Source organism: Heptranchias perlo, chromosome 1 (genome assembly GCF_035084215.1).
Source record: "Heptranchias perlo isolate sHepPer1 chromosome 1, sHepPer1.hap1, whole genome shotgun sequence".
In the NCBI taxonomy this organism is placed as follows: domain Eukaryota; kingdom Metazoa; phylum Chordata; class Chondrichthyes; order Hexanchiformes; family Hexanchidae; genus Heptranchias; species Heptranchias perlo.
In genome coordinates, this window is record NC_090325.1 from 164,899,485 (window position 1) to 164,924,505 (window position 25,021).

At 44.2% G+C, this 25,021-nt stretch overlaps 2 protein-coding genes across 12 annotated transcripts in view; one reads left to right on the forward strand and one right to left on the reverse strand.

Moving 5' to 3' along the window:
• Nucleotides 1–9,628, reverse strand: part of nudt6 (nudix (nucleoside diphosphate linked moiety X)-type motif 6) — a 147,316-nt gene extending 137,688 nt beyond the window's left edge. Inside the window, exon 1 of the mRNA XM_067993373.1 lies at nt 9,327–9,628. Coding sequence (XP_067849474.1) covers nt 9,327–9,582 — 256 coding nt within the window. The 5' untranslated portion in view covers nt 9,583–9,628. The remainder of the gene's footprint in view (nt 1–9,326) is intronic.
• A 2,408-nt stretch (nt 9,629–12,036) lies between these two features.
• afg2a (AFG2 AAA ATPase homolog A) overlaps nt 12,037–25,021 on the forward strand; it is a 553,942-nt gene continuing 540,957 nt past the window's right edge. For all 11 annotated transcript variants that reach the window (XM_067993427.1, XM_067993439.1, XM_067993450.1 and 8 more), the window contains exons 1-3: nt 12,037–12,312; nt 21,536–21,660; nt 23,518–23,675. In XM_067993427.1, the coding sequence (XP_067849528.1) occupies nt 12,114–12,312; nt 21,536–21,660; nt 23,518–23,675 (482 nt within the window). In that variant the 5' untranslated portion in view covers nt 12,037–12,113. The remainder of the gene's footprint in view (nt 12,313–21,535; nt 21,661–23,517; nt 23,676–25,021) is intronic.

Here is a 25,021-nt window from a genome sequence, read left to right on the forward strand (position 1 = left end):
GACAGAGGCAGGCCGCTTCCTCCCGCCCGCCGGGAGGAAGATCTCTGTCCTCCCCCTCCTCCTCCTCCTCACCCCATCCAATAAGAGCTGGAGTGAGGCATCATTAAACCTGGGAGCAGCCTTCCCCCTGGGCTGCTCCATGCTGTAATTTTTCCTATTTCTTGCAGCATCAGTCAGTGGAGGACTGCCCCTTTAAATAGAGCTCCTCCAGCTGACAGACCTTACTGCGCATGCGCAGTCCACCCGACGTGCAGCTTAGCAGCGGAGAACCCGGAACAAGAGGTAAGTGGATCCAATCAGCCTGCGATTGCGCACGGGGCAGACTGATTTCACCGGGCGCGTTACCCACGCGCCCAATCGACCCCCCGCCGCAAATCCGCCGCCATGGTAATATCGGGCCCAATAATAGCTAAGATGCGGCAGTGCTGGTGATAATTATTAAATTTAATGAGCTGTAACAAAAAAATAAATTAACATGACAGCTCGGCAAACACCCTTGTGCATACCCTTGGTGACTTACAATTGCTAAGTCTTTCTCTTTCTGCCGCTTCTACAAGGTGCATCCTCTGTGGCTTCAGGAGAGGTGGGGTCGGGCTGTTCAGATCCATGCCCTGACTGCTGAGATACTCTCGGCCTACAACCTCTGGGTTTAGGAGCCCGTGAGGGCCCCGACAAAGACTGCTCCACTGCACCTATGGAAGGGCAGACTCGACCATGGGAGAGGAGGCAGCATGGCGGGTACTTGTTGAGGAGGAGGTAATGGGTGAGACGTGGGAGCGCTTTGAGTGGAGTCCCCACTTCCACGTCCCCTTTCACCATCATCCCTCTTCCGGGCCAGCACAACATCGCTCCCACCACACTGCTGCCCAGGAGGCTGGTGAGCAGATGTGCCAAGTTTAAGGCCACGGCTAAAGTATCTGTGTGCCTGTTTAAGGCGGCAGACATGACGGCATTCAGGGTCCGCACTGCCGTTGTCATGGCCTGCATGGACTCATTTGACAGCCGTGCTTAAAGCTCAATGGAGGATATCATTCTCTCCATCACAGACATTCCCACACTTACCTGCACCACCAATCCACTAGCGATGGAGTTGGACTCCTCCATCCTCTCCGCTATTGTGGAGAGTGTGCATGGCGCGTTTTCCAGTACCTTGCAAAGGTGCAGCTGTGCCTCTATCATTCTCATTCTCAATGATGGCCCCCGGATTTCAGCATCTGTGTCCAGCTGAGCAGGGCTTGGAGAGGAGTGCGCCCCCTGACGCAGACTCTCCACAGCTGCCCCACCTCCAGTGTCTGCTCGTGCACAATTCTGAGTGGTGAATCACCAGGTGACAATCCAACAATCTGTCTAACATGACCCACTGAAATGCCAGTATCTGCGCTGGTGCATGGCTGGACGTCATGTGATGATGCACCCTCAGAAGGAATGAGATCCGCTGAGGAATCACTTTCTTCCATCTTGGCTCTTTCCTCTTGAAGATGTGAAGGCCCTGGAAGACAACAAAAGCCAAATTAATTATTTATCGGAAAATTGACAATCTTTCCACTGACCATACTGAGGTCTGGAACAGTTCAATCATTGATAAAATCAATTCATCATGTTAAATTCTGTCAGCAGTCACCTGTGGTTTGCCGGTCTCTCCATCTCTGACGGATAGGCATGCAACATTGCATCAGCATTGGGGTGAGTGGCAGTGGAGGGTGCATAATTGGAGAGGTGAGGAAGTGCATAGAAAGTGAAGGATGGTTGATGCTGTGATGGAGGAATGATGTGATGGAGTAGGCATGTCAACACAGAGAGAGGGGAGGAGGTGGTGTTGCATTTCACAGGATGTGAGTGAATCAGCAAATGTACTCACTTTTCCTGATCTGGTTAGGTCATTAAACCACTTTCTGCATTGCAGCCAAGACCTAGGCACCGTGCTCCTTCTGCTCACCTCTCCTGCTGCCTCCAGCCATGCCTACTTGGTGGCAGAAACAGGCTTCTTCCTCCCATTGCTTGCGTAAATTCCCTCCCTCCTGCTTCTCATTGCACCCAGCAGTTCTTCCAATCAGCAAACCTGGGTGCAGCCTTTGCTTTCTTGGACTCCGTTTCTCCTTCAAAATCCAATCTTGGACTGGCCCTTTAAATAGCGGGCTTTTAATCACGTCATTCAGGTGCGCAGTAGGCCCGCTGCACAGCTTAGAGATGTGCAAATCCACCTACCCGCTGACTTCCCATGCTAAAATCATGGCATAGATGTTCCTGCAGGCATATCCCACACAGAGCAGAACATATCGCTGAGAATATATTGGAATGCGGTTATATTATATTGGAGCCATTAATGACGGAGTTCCAAGTGCAGCTGATAAGAGTTGAGTTATATTGTAGGCTACATCTAACTGCACATTCGACTCTGCTTGCCAGGAGAGATGTGCATGCATGCTTCCTGGATAGGGTCTCCAGTTACGTGGTATTTACAGCACAGAAACAGGCCATTTGGCTCAACAGGTCTTTGCCGGTATTTATGCTTCTTCCACCTTACTTCATCTCATCCTATCGACATGTCCTTCTATTCCTTTCTCCCTCATGTACTTATCTAGCTTCCCTTTAAATGTATCTCTGCTACTCGCCTCAACTACTCCATGTGGTAGCAAGTTCCACATTCTAACCATTCTCTGGGTAAAGAAATTTCTCCTGAATTCCCTATTGGATTTATTAGTGACCATCTTATATTTATGGCCCCTAGTTTTGGATTCCCCACAAGTGAAACCATCTTCTCGACATCTACCCTATCGAACTCCTTCATAATTTTAAAGACCTCTGTCAGGTTACCTCTCAGTCTTCTCTTCTCCAGAGAAAAGAGCCCCAGCCTGTTCAGTCTTTCCTGATAATTTTAACCTCTCAGTTCTGGTATCATCCTTGTAAATCTTTTTGCACCTTCTCCAGCGCCTCCAATCCTTTTTGTAATATGGAGACCAGAAATGAGCACAATAAACTAAGTGTGATCTAACCAAGGTTCTATATAAGTTTAACATAACTTCTCTGCATTTGAACTCTATTCTTCTAGAAATGAACCCCAGTGCTTTGTTTGCATTTTTTATGGCTTTGTTAACCTGCGTTGTTACTTTTAATGATTTGTGAATCTGTAACCCTAGATCCCTTTGTTCCTCCTACTCCATTTAGACTTTTATTTTCCAAGGAGTAGGCGGCCTTCTTATTCCTTGTACCATAATGCATCAGCTCACACTTATCATTTGCCTTTCACATGCCTATTCTGCAAGTTTGTTAACGTCTTCTGGTATTTTGTCACAGTTTTCCTCAGTATTTACCATACCCCCCAATTTGGAGTCCTCTGCATATTTTAATATTGCACTTCCAATTCCCGAGTCCAAATCATTTGTGTAAATAGTGAACAACAGTGGTACCAGCACCGATCCCTGTGGATCACCACTTCCCACCTTCCGCCAGTCTGAATAAATATTTTTAACTCCTACTCTCTGTTTTCTGTTTTGTAGCCAGATTGCTATCCATTCTGATACTTGTCCCCTGACTCCACATATTCTGACCTTAGTCATGAATCTACCACGCGGTACCTTATCAAAGGCCTTTTTGAATTCTAAGTATATCACATCCACTACATTACCCATGTCTATTCTTTCTGTTACTTCTTCAAAGAATTCATTAAAGTTGGTCAATCATGACCTTTTCTTTTGAAATCTGTGCTATTTTTTCTATTACATTTTGGTTTCTAGATGTGTTTCTATTACATCTTTGAATAAAGATTCCATTATCTTTCCTACTACCGACATTAAACTAACTGGTCTATAGTTCCCTGCATTTATTCTATCTCCCTTTTTAAATATATAGTAATAACATTAGCTATCCACTAGTCCTCTGGCACTATTCCCCTTTCTATTGAATTTTTATATGTATACGTATACACTAGTGCCTCTGCTATCTTTTCCCTTGCTTCTTTTACTGCGCACGGATGCAATCCATCCAGACCAGGGGTTTTATCCTCTCTAAGTTTGATTAGTTTATCAATTATCTCCCCCCCTTTCTATCTTAAATATTTTAATATCTTATTGATCTCTTCCTCTAATGTCATGTCCACAATAAACACTGTAGCTACAAGAGCAGGTCAGAGGCTGGGTATTCTGTGGCGAGTGACTCACCTCCTGACTCCCCAAAGCCTTTCCACCATCTACAAGGCACAAGTCAGGAGTGTGATGGAATACTCTCCACTTGCCTGGATGAGTGCAGCTCCAACAACACTCAAGAAGCTCGACACCATCCAGGACAAAGCTGCTCGCTTGATTGGCACCCCATCCACCACCCTAAACATTCACTCCCTTCACCACCGGCGCACAGTGGCTGCAGTGTGTACCATCCACAGGATGCACTGCAGCAACTCGCCAAGGCTTCTTCGACAGCACCTCCCAAACCCACGACCTCTACCACCTAGAAGGACGAGAGCAGCAGGCACATGGGAACAACACCACCTGCACATTCCCCTCCAAGTCACACGCCATCCCGACTTGGAAATATATCGCCGTTCCTTCATTGTCGCTGGGTCAAAATCCTGGAACTCCCTTCCTAACAGCACTGTGGGAGAACCTTCACCACACGGACTGCAGCGGTTCAAGAAGGTGGCTCACCACCACCTTCTCAAGGGCAATTAGGGATGGGCAATAAATGCTGGCCTCGCTAGCGACGCCCACATCCCATGAACGAATAAAAAAAAATGTTCGTCTCCCTGGTAAATACTGAGGCTAAATAACTATTCAATATTTCTGCCATTTCACTGTCATTACCTGTGAGTTTATCTTGTGCATCTTAAGTTTCCTTTTGTTATTTATGTGTCTGTAGAATACTTTATTATTTCTTTTATATATTCCTTGATAATTTAATTTTGTAGTTCCTCTTCACCTTCCTAATTGTTTTTTTGACTTCTTTCCTAACCTCTTCGTATTCCCTTTTATCGTCCTCTCCTTTACTGTTTATGTACTTAGTGTATTTTTTTTCTTTAATTTCAATTTTACCCATATCTTTTTATTCATCCACGGTGTTTCATTATTTGGTAGTTTGTTCTTGTTTTTTAGCGGAATATATTTCTCTTGTACTCTATTCATCATCTTTTAAAATATTTCCCATTATGTTTGTCAATATTTTTTTCCAGTTTATCTTCCCTAATTCCATTCTCATCCCCTCAAAATTAGTTTTTTTCCATTATTACTTTGGTCTTAGTCTTACTTATGTCTTTCTCAATCATAATCTTAAACCTTATTATGTTGTGATCGCCATTGCCCAGATGTTTCTCTACACTTATTTCTCTTATCTGCTCTGATTCATTTCCCATTACTAGATTCAACGTTGATTCTTCTCTTGTTGGGCTTCTTACGTACTGGGTAAGTAAGCAGGCTTGCACACACTGTAAAAACTCTATTCCCTTTTCCCCTTTCACAATGTTAGGCACTGGTGCACTTGGGAGTCAGATTGCTGGCCTGAGACTAGTTATACTGACATTTTTGCAATGATGTATATGCAAAACGGTTCACAAGAATGTGGAAGTGTCATTAAAGACATATGGTCATTTTGCAGCAGTTCCATCCTATACACAATGCTGTGAAATTAAAAAAAAACCTGGAATAATTCAGAGTAAATAGAGCTGTCAACATCAGAGAAATTTGTGACATTTTAACATCACTAGTAGTGACACAGATTGCAAACCTGTTTAAAGACATGTATAGAAACAGAGAAACTAGGAGCAGGAGTAGGCCAATCGGCTTTTCGAGCCTGCTCCGCCATTCAATATGATCATGGCTGATCCTCTATTTCAATTCCATATTTCCACTCTCTCCCCATACCCCTTGATGCCTTTTGTGTCTAGAAATCTATCTAGCTCCTTCTTAAATATATTCAGTGACTTGGCCTCCACAGCCTTCTGTGGTAGAGAATTCCACAGGTTCACCACCCTGAGTGAAGAAATTTATCCTCATCTCAGTCCTAAATGTCCTACCCCGTATCCTGAGACTGTGACCCCTTGTTCTGGACCCCCCAGACAGGGGAAACATCCTCCCTGCATCCAATCTGTCTAGCCCTGTCAGAATTTTATATGTTTCAATGAGATCCCTGCTCATTCTTCTAAACTCTAGTGAATACAGGCCGAGTCAACCCAATCTCTCCTCATACGACAGTCCTGCCTTCCCAGGAATCAGTCTGGTGAATCTTTGCCCTCTATGGCAAGTATATCCCTTTTTAGGTAAGGAGGCCAAAACTGCACACAATACTCCAGGTGTGGTCTCACCAAGGCCCTGTATAACTGCAGTAAGACATCCTTGCTCCTGTACTCAAATCTTCTTGCAATGAAGGCCAACATACCATTTCCCTTCCTAACTGCTTGCTGCAACTGCATGTTTGCTTTCAGTGACTGGTGTACAAGGACACCCAGGACCCTTTGTACATCAACATTTCCCAATCTATCACCATTTAAATAATACTCTGCCTTTCTGTTTTTCATTCCGAAGTGGATAACTTTACATTTATCCACATTATACTGCATCTTCCATGTATTTGCCCACTCACTCAACCTGTCTAAATTGCCTTGAAGCCTCTTTGCATCTTCTTCACAACTCACAATCCCACCTAGTTTTATGTCGTCAGCAAACTTGGAAATATTACATTTGGTTCCCTCATCCAAATCATTGATATATATTGTGAGTAGCTGGGGCCCAAGACTGATCGCTGCGCAACCCCACTAGTCACTGCCTGCCACCCTGAAAGTGACCCATTTATTCCTACTCTGTGTTTCTTGTCTGTTAACCAATTTTCAATCCATGCCAGTATATTACCGCCAATCTCATGTACTTTAATTTTGCACACCAACCTCTTATGTGGGACTTTATCAAAGGCCTTCTGAAAATCCAAATACACCACCTCCACTGGCTCTCCCATATCTATTCTACCAGTTACATCCTCAAAAAACTCCAGTAGGTTTGTCAAACACGATTTCCCTTTCATAAATATTAGCAGGTAAAATCAAAGAAAACCCAAAGATGTTTTATAAATACATTAAAAGCAGAGGATAACTAAGGAAAGAGTAGGGCCTATTTGAGACCAAAAAGGTAAACTATGTGTGGAGGTGGAAGATGTGTGTATGGTTCCTAATGAATACTTTGAATCTGTCTTCACAGAGGGATGATGCAGGGATTGAAGTTAAGGAGGAGTGCGAAATATTGGATGGGATACACATCGTGAGAGAGGAAATATTAAGGGGATTAGCACCTTTGAAAGTGGATAAATCACCAGGGCCGGATGAAATATATCCCAGGTTGTTAAAAGAAACCAGGGAGGAAAAAGCGGAGGCTTTAACAATCATTTTCCAAACTTCACTGGATACAGGCGTAGTGCCAGAGGATTGGAGGACTGCTAACGTTGTACCGTTGTTTAAAAAGGGAGCAAAGGATAGATCGAGTAATTACAGGCCAGTCAGCCTAACCTTCGGTGGTGGGCAAATTATTGGAATCAATTCTGAGGAACAGGATAAACTGTCACTTAGAAAGGCATGGACTGATCAAGAACAGTCAGCACGGATTTGTTAAGGTGAGGTCGTGTCTGACTAACTTGATTGAATTTTTCGAGGAGGTGACAAGGAGGATCGATGAGTGTAGCACAATTGATGTTGTCAAAATCCATGTAGACAAGGTCCCACATGACAGATTGGTCAAAAAAGTAAAGACCCATGGGATCCAAGGGAATGTGGCAAATTGGATCCAAAATTGGCTCAGTGGCAGGAAGCAAAGGGTAATGGTCGACGGGTGTTTTTGCAACTGGAAGGCTGTTTCCAGTGGGGTGCCACAGGGCTTGGTGCTAGGTCATTTGCTTTTTGTAGTATACATTAACGATTTGGATTTAAACGTAGGGGGCATGATTACGAAATTTGCGGATGACACAAAGATAGGCCGTGTGGTTGATAGTGAGGAGGAACGCTGTAGACTGCAGGAAAATATCAATGGACTGGTCAGATGGGCAGAAAAGTGGCAAATGGAATTCAATCCGGAGAAGTGTGAGGTAATGCATTTGGGGAGGGCAAACAAGGCAAGGGAATGCACAATAAATGGGAGGATAGTGAGAGGTGTAGAGGAAGTGAGGGACCTTTGAGTGATAGCAGGACAGGTAGATAAGGTGGTTAAGGAGGCATATGGAATGCTTTCCTTTATTAGCCACGGCACAGAATATAAAAGCATTGATGTTATGCTGGAACTGTATAGAACACTAGTTAGGCCACAGCTTGAGTACTGCGCACAGGTCTGGTCACCACATTACAGGAAGGATGTAATTGCACTAGAGAGGGTGCAGAGGAGATTTACGAGAATTTTAGCTATGTTGACAGATTGAATAGGTTGGGGTTGTTTTCCTTGGAGCAGAGGAGGTTGAGGGATGATTTGATTGAGGTGTACAAATTATGAGGGGCCTAGATAGAGTGGATAGAAAGGACCTATTTCCCTTAGCGGAGGGGTCAATAACCAGGGGGGTATAGATTTAAAGTGATTGGTAGAAGGATTAGAGCGGAAATGAGGAAATTTTTTTTCACCCAGAGGGTGGCGGGGGTCTGGAACTCACTGCCTGAGAGGGTGGTAGAGGCAGAAACCCTCAACTCATTTAAAAAATACCTGGATGTGCACCTGAAGAGCCGTGACCTGCAGGGGTACGGACCAAATGCGGGAAAGTGGGATTAGGCTGGGTAGCTCATTGCTCAGCCGGTGCGGACATGATGGGCCGAATGGCCTCCTTCTGTGCTGTAAATTTTCTATGAATCAATTATTTTAAATCCATGTTGACTTTGTCTAATCCCATTGATATTTTCTAAGTGTCCTGTTATCACATCCTTTATAATAGACTCTAGCACTTTCCCTACTACTGATGTTATGCTAACCGGTCTGTAGTTCCCTGTTTTCTCTCTCCCTCCTTTTTTAAATAGTACTGATCATAAGAACTTGCATTTGTATACTACCTTGTCACATCTCTAAGAAATATCCCAAAACGTTTCACATACAATTAATTACTTTGAAATGCAGTGCAGTTGTGTCAGTGAACCTGCAGCCGTAGCAACGTTGACACTTTAACAGCAACATACAGCAAAATTGGGTCACGTTTTTAAACCTAATAATAAGTAACACTTGGCAAAACTACGAAATAATGAGTACATTTATTGATCACATAGTAAATCACTCTGCTAGCTCTGCACCACTTAACTGGCATAATACCCCGAAGTATTGGGAGAGGGTTGCTTACAATATATGGGAGAGTAGGGTACGGCAGGAAGGCTGATTTTTATTACTTGCCCTGTAGTAGTCTTTGGAATGTGATCTCGTCCAGCTCTGGTGGGCAGTGCTTGGGTTCCAGGTGGACGGTGACCGCTCTAAAGCGGTCCACTGTAGCGCTGCTTATGAGCGACGCCTGTGCGGAGCGAGCCCCGCGCTCGCCTCCTCCCGCCTCCCCTGCGCCGAAACAATGTCCCCGCCTTCCACAGACAATGACCAGGTTCCATGCGGCGGCTCGCGCCAGAACCTGCCCCGCGCTGCGTCCCCGGGAAAGCATCGGACCGAGTCTCACTTCAACCTGGACAAGAGACCTGGGCAGAGGAAGGAGGAGCGATGCCTACCGCACTCCTCCTAATAACCCCCCCCCCCCCCTCAAAGACACAAAAAGCAGAACTGCTAGTCTTGTTGGCAGTGGCATTTGTGATCAGAAAGAACGGCACATGGCAATCTCTTTTAAACAGTCGTGTCTTTTTAAATAGTGATCATATGTGAATCACATTTTGAAAGCTGTCAACACTGGGGAGAGTGATGTGACCAATAATTATTGTAAACAATTTTACAACACCAAGTTATAGTCCAGCAATTTTATTTTAAATTCACAAGCTTTCGGAGGCTTCCTCCTTCGTCAGGTGAACGATGTGAAAATGAAATCCTCAAAATGAAATCCTCATTTCGAGGATTTCATTTTCACATCGTTCACCTGACGAAGGAGGAAGCCAACGAAAGCTTGTGAATTTAAAATAAAATTGCTGGACTATAACTTGGTGTTGTAAAATTGTTTACAATTGTCAACCCCAGTCCATCACTGGCATCTCCACATCACCAATAATTATGTAATTATACTACAGGTATCTATCTCAGACCAGCATTTGTAAGAGTTACACTGCCAGCCGCACATTACACTCGCCCGAATGACAACGGAGCTCTGTTCATCAGCTGCTTACATTTTAATGTTGGGAGAAAGCAAACTGAAGTGCAAGCTCTTTTCAAACATTAGGATTCGAAACTTAAGTTCAAAAAGGTCTCGGGCCATTCAGCGGGACTCTAGATACTTTTGTAAACGGCTTCGCATCAGATTACGGATAATACAGAAAGCCTAAACAGCATAGATTATTGACTTCATTGAGAGTTAAATGCCCGGTTACACTACCACTTTTGCACATTCAAAATCACTTTGCAACACTAGGGTATAATGTTATCATAAGGATAGGAAAGATTGAAAATGGGTTTAAAGATGCGAAGCTGTCATTTTTAAAGAAAGATTGTAACTCCTATTAATAGAAAACATAGAAAATAGGAGCAAGAGTAGGCCATTCGCTCCTTCGGGCCTGCTCCGCCATTCAAAATGATCATGGCTGATCGTCTAACTCAGTACCCTGTTCCTGCTTTTTTCCCATATCGCTTGATCCCTTTAGCATTAAGAAATATATCTATCTCCTTGAAAACATCTAATGACTTGGCCTCCACTGCCTTCTGTGGTAGACAATTCCACAGGTTCACCACCATCTGAGTGAAGAAATTTCTCCTCATCTCGGTTCTAAATGGCATACCCCGTATCCTGTAGCTCTGTTGAACATATTATTTTGGATCAATGTTTCTTCATCTTATCAGCTCTGTATATTATTGATACAACAATTTTTGTTACTGTTTCATTTATCCTGCAATTACCAATCTGAAACTGGTAGCTGTAGTATGGATTTCAACCAGGCATACCCTATTTATACCGTCTTGGTCACAATGTAATTCTTCTGCCCAGGAGAGAGATCTGGGTACGTGCGTTTACATAATGCGGAAACTACTTTGCACCCTAAGATAAACGCTACATTAATTGATGGATCCTCTTAGAGGCTAATCTAGTCCAGACTTTCATCTGGCGCCACGTAACATATGTGCAGATGCAATTAAATAGCCCTGGCAAGTAAGATAATTGACAATTACTGATTTGAGTTTTAAAATCTTACCTACGTTACTCTTAAAATTAGAGACAGCTTCATAGAGATATAAATCAGTTTGTTATCTGTCTCATTCTGCTCAGTGATAGCACTCTCACCTCTGAGTCAGAAGGTCATGGATTTCTGTCCCACTCCAGAGACTTGCACACATAATCCAGCCTGACACTTCATTGCAGTATTGAGGGAGTGCTGCACTGTTGGAGGTGCCGTTTTTCGGATGCAACATTAAATTCCATCTGCTCTCAAGTGGACATAAACGATCCCGTGACATTATTCAAAGAAGAACAAGGGAATTCTCCCCGGTGTCCTGGCCAATATTTATCCCTCAATCAACATCTAAAAACAGATTATCTGGTCATGTATTTCATTGCTGTTTGTGGGACCTTGATGTGCACAAATTGGCTGTCACTTTTCCCACATTACAACAGTGACTACACTTCAGAACTACTTCATTGGCTGCAAAGCGCTTTGGGACGTCCTGAGGTTGTGAAAGGCGCTATATAAATGTAAGTCTTTCTTTTCTTTTTTGACACCTCTGATTTGAATTCCATATTATCTAAAATAATTTAGTTGGAAACTCTTTCACCAAACTCATCTATACGCGATATATCCTGAGAATTAAAAAATAAGCAGTGGTGAAGAAATATTTCTTTCACGAGAATTATTAATTGAAGTAAGTGCGATTTAAATAAAATATAATCCTCATGGCAACACAGAAAGAATTAGGCGCCTCTTTGTGGTCGATTACGGTAACAGGCGAACTGCCCTTTCCCCTTTGACAGGGGAAGTTTAACATCGCAGCCACCGCATGGGAGTCGCATCTTGCCGCTGAGTGCGACGCTGCTCTCTTCAGACCATGTCCTCGAAAAAGAAAAATAAGTCCAAACCGGCCAGGGGCCAGGAGAATCAGGGCGCCTCGCCGGGAACAGGGCCGGGCTGCTGCTCACCTCCAGAAAACTCCCCCGGGACTCTCAGCCCAGGAGCTGAGGCAGGCAGTCTCGACACACAACGCCAGCCCTGTCTCACACTGACTGTCACTGACATCCTAGAGAAAGGTAAGAACACAGCTCGTGAGCTCAGTGGCACGCCGCATAACCTTTTAAGATATTACATAAAAATGAGTCGCCCCATGTAAGTCAGTGCTCTTGGAGTTAGGTACGTGAAAGATGTGGATTTGTTCGTTTCATGATCATATGTAGATACCATCATTTTTAGCCTTGAGGTATCATGTTTCAAAGAGGTGGCATTCTAACTGAAAGGAAATAGCACAGAAAGTGCTGTTCACATTGACTCCATTGGAAACAGGGAGATATTCATACACAGCAACATGTTTTGGATTTAAAATGACCAGTTATATCCAATTCTTCTAATTTAAGTAATTATGAAATAAACAGATTTCCAGATTATCTTTTGTTCTGCATTCAGAGTCTGGTGGTTGTAGTATGGGTTCCAAACAAGGACGATCCTCTTTACATACAAATTAAGAGCAGAACCTTCTCTGAACTGCCTCTAGAGTAATTATGTCCTTTCTTAAATAAGGAGACCAAAACTGCACACAGTATTCCAGATGTGGTCTCACCAATGCCCTTTGCAACTGTAGCAAAACATCTCTACTTTTATATTCCGTTCCCCTTGCAATAAATAACAACATTCTTAATTTGTATATTCAGCCCTTCGAGCCTGCTCTGCCATTTGATAAGATCATGGCTGATCTGATTGTGACCTCAACCCTACTTTCCCGTCTACCTACTATAACCTTTGATTCCCTTGTTAATCGGGAATCTATCTAACTCAGCCTTAAAAATATTCAATGACCCTGCCTCCACCGCTCTCTGGGGAAGGGAGTTCCACAGACTCATGACCCTGTGAGAGCAAAAAATTCTCCTCATCTCCGTCTTAAATGGGAGACCCCTTATTTTTAAACTGTGTCCCCTAGTTCTAGTGTCTCCCACAAAGGGAAATATCCTCTCAGCATCTACCCCTTCAAGTCCCCTCAGGATCTTACAAGTTTCAATAAGATCACCCCTCATTCTTCTAAACTCCAATGTATACAGGCCCAACTTGTCCAACCTTTCCTCGTATCCCAGGAATCAGTCGAGTGAACCTTCTCTGAACCGCCTCTAAAGTAATTGTCCTTTCTTAAATAAGGAGACCAGAACTGCACACAGTATTCCAGATGTGGTCTCACCAATGCCCTTTACAACTGTACCAAAACATAGAATCATAGAATCATAGAAGTTACAACATGGAAACAGGCCCTTCGGCCCAACATGTCCATGTCGCCCAGTTTATACCACTAAGCTAGTCCCAATTGCCTGCACTTGGCCCATATCCCTCTATACCCATCTTACCCATGTAACTGTCCAAATGCTTTTTAAAAGACAAAATTGTACCCGCCTCTACTACTGCCTCTGGCAGCTCGTTCCAGACACTCACCACCCTTTGAGTGAAAAAATTGCCCCTCTGGACCCTTTTGTATCTCTCCCCTCTCACCTTAAATCTGTGCCCCCTCGTTATAGACTCCCCTACCTTTGGGAAAAGATTTTGACTATCGACCTTATCTATGCCCCTCATTATTTTATAGACTTCTATAAGATCACCCCTAAACCTCCTACTCTCCAGGGAAAAAAGTCCCAGTCTGTCTAACCTCTCCCTGTAAGTCAAACCATCAAGTCCCGGTAGCATCCTAGTAAATCTTTTCTGCACTCTTTCTAGTTTAATAATATCCTTTCTATAATAGGGTGACCAGAACTGTACACAGTACTCCAAGTGTGGCCTCACCAATGCCCTGTACAACTTCAACAAGACATCCCAACTCCTGCATTCAATGTTCTGACCAATGAAACCAAGCATGCTGAATGCCTTCTTCACCACCCTATCCACCTGTGACTCCACTTTCAAGGAGCTATGAATCTGTACTCCGAGATCTCTTTGTTCTATAACTCTCCCCAACGCCCTACCATTAACGGAGTAGGTCCTGGCCCGATTCGATCTACCAAAATGCATCACCTCACATTTATCTAAATTAAACTCCATCTGCCATTCATCGGCCCACTGGCCCAATTTATCAAGATCCCGTTGCAATCCGAGATAACCTTCTTCACTGTCCACAATGCCACCAATCTTGGTGTCATCTGCAAACTTACTAACCATGCCTCCTAAATTCTCATCCAAATCATTAATATAAATAACAAATAACAGCGGACCCAGCACCGATCCCTGAGGCACACCGCTGGACACAGGCATCCAGTTTGAAAAACAACCCTCGACAACCACCCTCTGTCTTCTGTCGTCAAGCCAATTTTGTATCCAATTGGCTACCTCACCTTGGATCCCATGAGATTTAACCTTATGTAACAACCTACCATGCGGTACCTTGTCAAATGCTTTGCTGAAGTCCATGTAGACCACGTCTACTGCACAGCCCTCATCTATCTTCTTGGTTACCCCTTCAAAAAACTCAATCAAATTCGTGAGACATGATTTTCCTCTCACAAAACCATGCTGACTGTTCCTAATTAGTCCCTGCCTCTCCAAATGCCTGTAGATCCTGTCCCTCAGAATACCCTCTAACAACTTACCCACTACAGATGTCAGGCTCACTGGTCTGTAGTTCCCAGGCTTTTCCCTGCCGCCCTTCTTAAACAAAGGCACAACATTTGCTACCCTCCAATCTTCAGGCACCTCACCTGTAGCGGTGGATGATTCAAATATCTCTGCTAGGGGACCCGCAATTTCCTCCCTAACCTCCCATAACGTCCTGGGATACATTTCATCAGGTCCCGGAGATTTATCTACCTTGATGCGCGTTAAGACTTCCAGCACCTCCCTCTCTGTAATATGTACACTCCTCAAGACATCACTATTTATTTCCCCAAGTTCCCTAACATCCATGCCTTTCTCAACCGTAAATACCGATGCGAAATATTCATTCAGGATCTCACCCATCTCTTGTGGTTCCGCACATAGATGACCTTGTTGATCCTTAAGAGGCCCTACTCTTCCCTAGTTACCCTTTTGCCCTTTATGTATTTGTAGAAGCTCTTTGGATTCACCTTTGCCTGATCTGCCAAAGCAAACTCATATCCCCTTTTTGCCCTCCTGATTTCTCTCTTAACTCTACTCCGGCAATCTCTATACTCTTCAAGGGATCCACTTGATCCCAGCTGCCTATGCATGTCATATGCCTCCTTCTTCTTTTTGACGAGTGCCTCAATCTCCCGAGTCATCCAAGGTTCCCTACTTCTACCAGCCTTGCCCTTCACTTAATAAGGAATGTGCTTACCCTGAACCCTGGTTAACACACTTTTGAAAGCCTCCCACTTACCAGACGTCCCTTTGCCTGCCAACAGACTCTCCCAATCAACTTCTGAAAGTTCCTGTCTAATACCATCAAAATTGGCCTTTCCCCAATTTAGAATTTTAACTTTTGGGCCAGACCTATCCTTCTCCATAGCTATCTTAAAACTAATGGAATTATGATCACTGGTCCCAAAGTGATCCCTCACTAACACTTCTGTCACCTGCCCTTCCTTATTTCCCAAGAGGAGGTCAAGTTTTGCCCCCTCTCTAGTCGGGCCATCCACATACTGAATGAGAAATTCCTCCTGAATACACTCAACAAATTTCTCTCCATCCAAGCCCCTAATGCTATGGCTGTCCCAGTCAATGCTGGGAAAGTTAAAGTCCCCTACTATTACCACCCTATTTTTCTTGCAGCTGTCTGTAATCTCCTTACATATTTGCTCCTCAATTTCCCGTTGACTATTTGGGGGTCTGTAGTACAATCCTATCAAAGTGATCTCTCCCTTCTTATTTTTCAGTTCTACCCATATAGACTCAGTGGGCGAACCCTCGGATATATCCCCTCTCACCACTGCCGTGATGTTCTCCCTAATCAAGAACACAACTCCCCCTCCTCTCTTACCTCCTGCTCTATCTTTCCTATAGCATCTGTACCCTGGAACATTGAGCTGCCAGTCCTGCCCCTCCCTTAGCCATGTTTCAGTAATAGCTATAACATCCCAGTCCCATGTACCCATCCATGCATGCCCTGAGTTCATCTGCCTTGCCCATCAGACTTCTTGCATTGAAATAAATGCAGTTTAATCTAGACTTCCCTTGGTCTTTGCCCTGCTTTCTCAGACCATCTGTCCGGTCATGTTCTGTACACTCTCCCTTACTGCCTTTTGTTTCTGTCACCACTTTATTTCCCACTGACTTCCTGCATCGGTTCCCATCCCCCTGCCACATTAGTTTAAACCCTCCCCAACAGCACTGGCAAACACTCCCCCTAGGACATTGGTTCCAGTCCTGCCCAGATGCAGACCGTCCAATTTGTACTGGTCCCACCTCCCCCAGAACCGGTTCCAATGGCCCAGGAATTTGAATCCCTCCCTCTTGCACCATCTCTCAAGCCACGTATTCATCTTAGCTATCCTGTCATTCCTACTCTGACTAACCCGTGGCACTGGTAGCAATCCTGAGATTACTACCTTTGAGGTCCAACTCTTTAGTTTAACTCCTAACTCCCTAAATTCAGCTTGTAGGACCTCATCCTGTTTTTTACCTATATCGTTGGTGCCTATATGCACCACGACAACTGGCTGTTCACCCTCCCCCTCCAGAGTGTCCTGCAGCCGCTCCGAGACATCCTTGACCCTTGCACCAGAGAGGCAACATACCATCCTGGAGTCTCGGTTGCGTCCGCAGAAACGCCTGTCTATTCCCCTTACAATCGAGTCCCCTATCACTATAGCTCTGCCACTCTTTTTCCTGCCCTCCTGTGCAGCAGAGCCAACCACGGTGCCATGAACCTGGCCACTGCCACCTTCCCCTGGTGAGCCATCTCCCCCAACAGTATCCAAAACGGTATACCTGTTTTGGAGGGAGATGACCGCAGGGGACCCCTGCTCTGCCTTCCTACTCTTCCTCTGTCTGTTGGTCACCCATTCACTATCTCCCTCAGTAATTTTTATCTGCGGTGTGACCAACTCACTGAACGTGCTATCCACGACTTTCTCAGCATCGCGGATGCTCCAAAGTGAATCCATCCGCAGCTCCAGAGCCGTCAAGCGGTCAAACAATAGCTGCAGCTGGACACACTTCCCGCAGGTGAAGGAATCAGGGATACAGGAAGGAGCCCTGAATTCCCACATCCCACAAGAGGAACATGACACGGCCCTGGGATCTCCTGCCATGACTTAACCCATAAATTAGCTTAAGAACAACTACAATGTCAAGAGAAAAAAAAAGGAAAGTAAAACTACTTACCACTCCCTTTAAGGAGTTTACTCCTTTAAATTGTTCTCAATTTAGAGAATGTTAACTACACTAGGGACCTTGATTCACTAAAAAAAACGCTACTTCCTATAAGACCTGCAGACCTTCCCTTTCCTTTTACTTTAGTTACTGTAGATAAGTAGAAATACTCACCAATCAGGTGCCTCCCATGTGTCGCGTCCCGATCTGATTCCTGACGTCACTTCGAACTCGGTCGCAGCTCCGCTCCGCTCGGCTCCTCTCAGCTGTTCTCAGCGCTCTGAAATCCCGCCTTTTATCGGACGCTCCCTCCGCTCCGCTCGGCTCCTCTCAGCTGTTCTCAGCGCTCTGAAATCCCGCCTTTTATCGGACGCTCCCTCCGCTCGGCTCGGCTCCTCTCAGCTGTTCTCAGCGCTCTGAAATCCCGCCTTTTATCGGACGCTCCCTCCGCTCCGCTCGGCTCCTCTCAGCTGTTCTCAGCGCTCTGAAATCCCGCCTTTTATCGGACGCTCCCTCCGCTCGGCTACTTTTATATTCCATTCCCCTTGCAATAAATAACAACATTCCATTATTAAATAAAAACAGAAAATGCTGGAAATACTCAGCAGGTCAGGCAGCATTGGTGGAGAGAGAAACAGTGTTAATGTTTCGGGTAAATGACCTTTCGTTAGAAGTAAAGATGGAATAGTTTTTAAGCAAGTACAGAGCCAGGGAGGGTGAAGAACAAAGGGGAAGGTCTGTGATAAGATGGAGGGCAGGAGTGATTAAATGACAAAAGGGGTGATGGTGCAAGGCAAAGAGCGTGGTAATCATAGAAAGTTACGGCTGAGAAGGAGGCCTTTGGGCCATCGTGTCCGTGTCGACCGACAAAGAGCTATCCACACTAATCCCACTTTCCAGCATTTGGTCCGTAGCCCTGTAGGTTGCGGCACTTCAAGTGCACTTCCAAGTACTTTTTAAATGAGTTGAGGGTTTCTGCCTCTACCACCCTTTCAGGCAGTGAGTTCCAGACACCCCCCCCCCCCCACCCTCCACCCTCTAGGTGAAAAAAATTCTCCTCAGCTCCCCTCTAATCCTTCTACCAATTACTTTAAATCCATGCTCCCTGGTCACTGACACCTCTGCTAAGGGAAATAGGTCCTCCCTATCCACTCTACCTAGTCCCGTCATAATTTTATATACCTCAATTAAATCTCCCCTCAGCCTCCTTTGTTCCAAAGAAAACAACCCCAGCCTATCCAGTCTTTTCTCATAGCTAAAATTCTCCAGCCCTGGCAACCGCCTCGTAAATCTCCTCTGTACCCTCTCTAGTGCAATCACATCTATCCTGTAATGTGGTGATCAGAACTGTATGCAGTACTCCAGCTGTGGCTCAACCAATGTTTTCTACAGTTCTAGCATGACCTCCCTGCCCTTATATTCTATGCCTTGGCTAATAAAGGAAAGTATCCTGTATGCCTTTTTAGCCACCTTATCTACCGGTCCTGCTACCTTCAGGGATCTGTGGACATGCACTCCAAGGTCCCTTGGAGACCATAGGACAAGTAAAGAAACAAAAGATGGGTCTAGAGGAGCTGTAAATGGCAACAGCTGAACCATTAGCAGCACCTACTGTCTGGGAAAAAATGGGAGCAGTGATTATGATCTTTATATTGCCTGACTTGAATTGATATTCTCCTGACCAGGAGAGTGTTCTGCGCATGTGTGTTTACATGAAGTGGGAGTTGCTTTGCAGGAATGATAAAACTGTATTATATACACAGACCATAAACTCACCCAGGCTAGCTCACTTTTGGGACTTAATTTCTGACTCACGGATTTTCATCCTGTATCCTCCAGTTTGATTGTTACTTCTGACTTGCAACATCAGTGCATACCTCCATCTCATATTTCTAAAATAAGGTTGTATAGGCAAGAGAGAAGCCTATTGAAAATAAATATCTCAAGCTGGCATGGTAAAGGAGCTTCCCCCCCCCACCCCCTCCGCCTTGGCTTTAGTACTTCCCTTCTCTAGCAGAATTACTATGCAATGACCCCTACTTGAAAGTACACACATATGAATGTTGGATGAAGTTAGAATCAAGTGCCCCCACAATAAAGTAGCTTGCTGACATGGCCTTGCCTTGTGAATGAAGAGAATGGTTACTTGAGTTACTGGATTGCTATAGTCAGTAATGTACACCATGTTTATAGGTAGTTGATTATTTATGTCAGTCCTGGTATCAACCCTATCATTGGTCTCAATCCTGAATCTTCAACCTAAGCAGGTGACTGAGCTGTGTGTGCCTTGCTATAAATGCCTATGGTATCAGAAATCATGAGAGAGGGCCATTTCAATCTGTATCAATGGAAGCAAGAGATTTATGTTGAGGACTGCTCTTCTATTTGTGTGTAAGCTTTGAACACTAACCTGTAGCTTAAAAACTGTTGCTCTTTGGCCAGGAAATAGGTGCACCAGTGTGTTCTCTCACTAAAAGGTTAATGAATTGGTGCCTATGATTTTCCTTTTGGCAAGTTCCTTGTATATAGGCTAATTTATCATGGGTAGGTGATGAATGGAGGCAAGTTCATTTTTTTTCCACGGGGAAGGATTCAAAATTATCTGGGACCTCTTCCTAAGCTACTCTGGAATATTTTCCCATATCAAGTTAAACTAGCAGGGCTTCCTCCCCCCCCCGCCCCCACAAACCTGCTAACCTTTTTCCAGTCTTTAAAATTCGCAAGTATAAAATGTCTTTCTTAAATATAACATATATGGGTTTATAAATAGTAAGTCATTATTGGAAATATTACCAACGTGAGTACACAGCTGTGTTTAACACTCACTGTGCCATATTCTACAGAAGCAATTGGAAGGCAACATCACTGTTCAGATGTTTAACCAAAATAGTTCTCGAAGTGGGTCAAAGGTTCAGTTTATTCTAGCTCTATTCACTTCCCCACACAGTCTTTTGAAGTTTGCTAATTATATTAATTCAAAATTCCACTCAACGTGATCTTTTTTGTCATTTTTAATTTTAAAAAATTGCAAGTTAGCTGGCAGTTAACTGTCAGTCAACTGTAAGTAGGTCACTGGCCAGATGTTAATTAGATACTGTGCGGTTGGGGGGCTGACTGACCAGTTGAGACTGGTCTGTGTCCGAAAGGTATACATAGGGTTAGACCTGCAAGAGCACAAAACTTGAGCAGAGAGCACAGCAGAGTGAGCTGGTAATTAACTGAGTGATGTGTGAACGGAGGGAGGACTTAAATGGGAATTTGGTGAGAATCGGAAGGAAGTGCTCTCCAACAGTTTCTATCCTCTGGAAAGAAATGCTGTGGAGACTGAAGAGTTGACTGCGACAAGTGAGACTGCACCATGTATTGAAGCAATCCAGCGCCTTGTCAGGGAAGGTGTGAAAAAGAGAGACAATTGGACCAGTTGTGGTATCAGGGGATTTGATTCTTTGGTTTACAGATAGAATTCTGTGCATACCAGGCCCAGAAAAGTGAATGGTACGTTGCCTCTCGGGTGCACGGGTTGAGGATCTGATGTCCTGGGTTGACAGAATGCTAGAGGGAGCAGGTGAGGAATTGTTGCTGTCCATTTGGGAACAAATAACATAGGTAGAAGTAGATCAGAGTTCCTTCATGTTAAATTAAGGGCCTTAGGAAAGAAACTTAAAGGAAGGATCTCAAATGTAGTGCTTTCTGAAATATTACCTATCCCATGTGCTAGTGAAGAGAGACAGTGGGTAATTAGGCAGACTAACACATGGATACGGCTTTGGTGTAGGGACTCAGGGTTTTGGTTGCTCAAACAATGGGATACCCTTTAAAAGAGGGAGAGCCTATACAGACCAGATGCGCTCCACCTAAACAAAAGGGGGTTGCAATGCTGGCAGGCAGCATAGATAGGTGGGGGAGTGTTTACACGAGAGTTTTAGATCAGGTGGAGTGTGGAGGATGGGAGACTGGTTGGAATAGCCAAGTATCCATTATGTGACTGACTTCAATTATTATTTTTTGCAATTTTAGCTGACGAGAAGGTGCCTAAGGCTTACCGACGATGTCTTGCTCAAATGGGTCTCAACAGCATAAAGCTGGCAAACATCTGCATTGGCCGACCGATCCTTCTTACCAGCACTGCTGGCAGACAGGAGGTAAGTGCCAGAGAAACTGAGAGTCAAACACCGTCTTGTGTACAGATGAGGTTACGCAAAGCTCTTACAGGAGTGCAGTTCTTGTGTTATTATTTATCTATTTATTTATCTCTCCAAGAACAGCAATATCATGGGAACATCATTACCTCCAAGTTCCCCTTCAAGTCATAAACCGTCCTGACTTGGACATATGTCACCGTTCCTTCATCATTGCTGAGTCAATACCCTGGGATTCCCTAATTAACACTATTGTGAAAGCACCATCACCTCAAGGACTTCAGCAGTTCAAGAAGGCCCCCCAACACCTCCTTGGGGCAAATAGGGATGGGCAACAAATGCAGCCTTGCTAGTGTTGCCCATAACCCAAGCAGTTGGAGAGGAACTTTGAGATGATAGTTTTCCCATGACATTGCTGGTTCTTGCCTTTCTTCGTGGTAGAAGCCACAGGGGAGGGAGGTGGTGTTGAAGTAAGCTTGGCGAGTTGCTGCAACCACAGTGCGCCACTGATCAAGGGGGTGGATATTGAGTCCAATGGTGGGCTGCTGATGAAGCCAACTGCTCTGTTCTGGATGGTGTTAAATTTTTTGAGTAGTGTTGTGGCTGTACCCATACAGGTGAGCATTCCATTACACATCTTATCTGAGCCTTATAGATGGTAGAGAGGTTTTGAGAGTTCGGGAGGTGGGCTACTTGTCGCATTGTACCCAGCCTCCCCCCTTACTCTTGTTTCCAGTCAACGGTGGCGTGCCATTGAAGGTCAGGGAACTGGCTGAGCTTACTCTTGTTGGAGTTGGTCATTATCCGACACTTATGTGGCGTGTATGTTACCTGCCACTTGTCAGCTCAAGCCTGGATGTTTTCCGGGAACTGCTGTAGGCTGGCGTAGACTGCTTAATTATCAGAGGAGTTGTGAATGGAGTTTTATCATTGTGGAATCATCAACAAAGAAACCTGCTCTGGATCTTGTGATGGAGGGCACATTAGTGATGAAGCTGCTGAGGATGCTTCCCTGGGCAACTCTTGCAGCAATGTCCTGGGTCTGTGATGATTGACCTCAGACAACAACAAACGTCCTCTGGTAATTACAGGTCCCAACATTGATGGTAGCAATTTCAAGTGACAAAATTAATATCATTGACATGTATTAGTTTTAAAGTGATTTCCTCATAGTGTATTAGTACCAGTCCACTAACTAGCTACTGACAGCACTAATACAGTAAAGATTGTTCTTGTGAATGCTGCAGCAATGTAGGTTTGAGACATAAAACTATGTACGTACGAACATATGAAAAATGATGAACAGGATAAGACCTACTGGTCCATCCAGCCTGTCCCATATAATTATGATGTCTTCTGCATCATAATACATACACTCCCGACCCCACTTGGAAGCCATGTAATCTCCTGGGAGAATTGAAAAACCAGATTAAAAACCCAGGCCAATTGGGGAAAAAATCTGGAAAATTACTCTCTGACCCGTCAATCGAAACTTGTCCAGGAGACCACTCTGCCCCTAGTTAATGTTTGCGGTACCTGTCTCTTGTACCCATCTCCACCCCGGCCAGAAATGGGTCTTGCTCTTGCTTTAAGGAAGTCAGCGAGTCAGCATTCACTGCAGGAGCTGACAGCCTTTTCCACAGCTATTCTCCAAGAAAAGAACCACCTCCTAACATCTAACCTAGTTCTGCCTTTACATAAATTGAGATTGTGATCCCTGGTCCTTCCTATGTAGCATTATACTACAGGATGATACACAGTGTATTACAGTGCTTGTTATGGCACAGTATGTTATAATATAGCTGCTTCAGTGTACAGATCTTCTAGGTTCCAGGATAACAATTATTTTTTTCTTGGTAGGTGTGCACAGCATGGCCTGTACCAAGTTTCCCTGGGGGTAAGATAGGATTAAATGGAGTCACCCAGAAGAATTTAAAGGTCAAGGTGAACGATGCAATTACTGTCCAGCCGCTGCTTGGTCCTGTATTACAGGCAGAGGAATTACATGTAGCTTTGAGGTTTGTATCTGGCAGATTCAGTGTAAGCTGCTTAAAGGAATGTACTTGGGTGTAAACTAAAAATCTCTTGCCTGCATTCTAATTAAAAACAGAAGACCCATTTTCTTTTTCAATGTGTGCGCAATATTGTTACTAAGATTGAGTAGTGGTGCATTTACGATCAGGACGCACATCAACTTGATGGACCCCATGTCTTTCTCACACTACTGTTCCTAAGATGACCGGATGCTACACTAGCTAATCACTCAGAGTTGTGTTTAAAAGATATAGTTGCTATTAAATTATCAAAATTCATTGCCAAAAAAGTTTTGAGTCATCCACTAGGATTCTGTTGTCTGAACTTATCAGAGACTATGCCTTTGGTTTGTTGGTGGGGGCACTTAATGTCTGCTAATTTCACAATTTATTTGCATCACATTAATTTAACTGCGATACAGATCTTCTCACTTTACCAGGAATTGTATTCTACCCTGAAGAAATGACAGCTGATACTTGGGTTCAGTTGAAGGATTACGTGCAGTCATTTGTAGAATAGAATCTGAACAACTAGATTAAATGGGTGTCGTAAAGTAATTTAACTTGTGTTTTAATGACACTTTGTTTAATCGATTAATGTTCGTCGTAGTATCATAGTATGGTACACCACAGAAGGAGGCCATTTGGCCCATTGTGCCTGTGCCGGCACTTTGAAAGAGCTATCCAATTAATCCCATTCCCCTTCTCTTTCCCCATAGCTCTGTAAATGTTTTCCCTTCAAGTATTTATCCAATTCCCTTTTGAAAGTTACTATTGAATCTGCTTCCACCATCCTTTCAGGCAGTGCATTCCAGATCATAACAACTCGCTGCATTTAAAAAAAAGGTTTCCTCTGGTTGTTTTGCCAATCATCTTAATTCTGTGTCCTCTGGTTACCGATCCTTCTGCCACTGGAAACAGTTTTTTCTTATTTACTTCATCAAAACCATTCATGATTTTGAACACCTCTATCGAATCTCCTCTTAACTGTCTCTGCTCTAAGGAGAACAACCCCAGGTTCTCCAGTCTCTCCACATAACTGAAGTCCCTCATCCCTGGTACCATTCTAGTAAATCTCTTCACCCTCTCTAAGGCCTTGACATCCTTCCTAAAGTGTGGTGTCCAGAATGAGATGCAATATTCCAGTGTTTAATAAGGGCTTAGCATAATTTAGAATCATAGAAAGGTTACAGCTGGAAGGAGGCCATTCGGCCCATCAAGTCCTTGCCGGCTCTATGCAAAAGTAATCTAGCTAGTCCGACTCCCCCGCCCTAGCCCCGTAGCCCTGTAAGTTTTTTCCTTTCAATTCCTTATCCAGTTCCCTGTTGGAA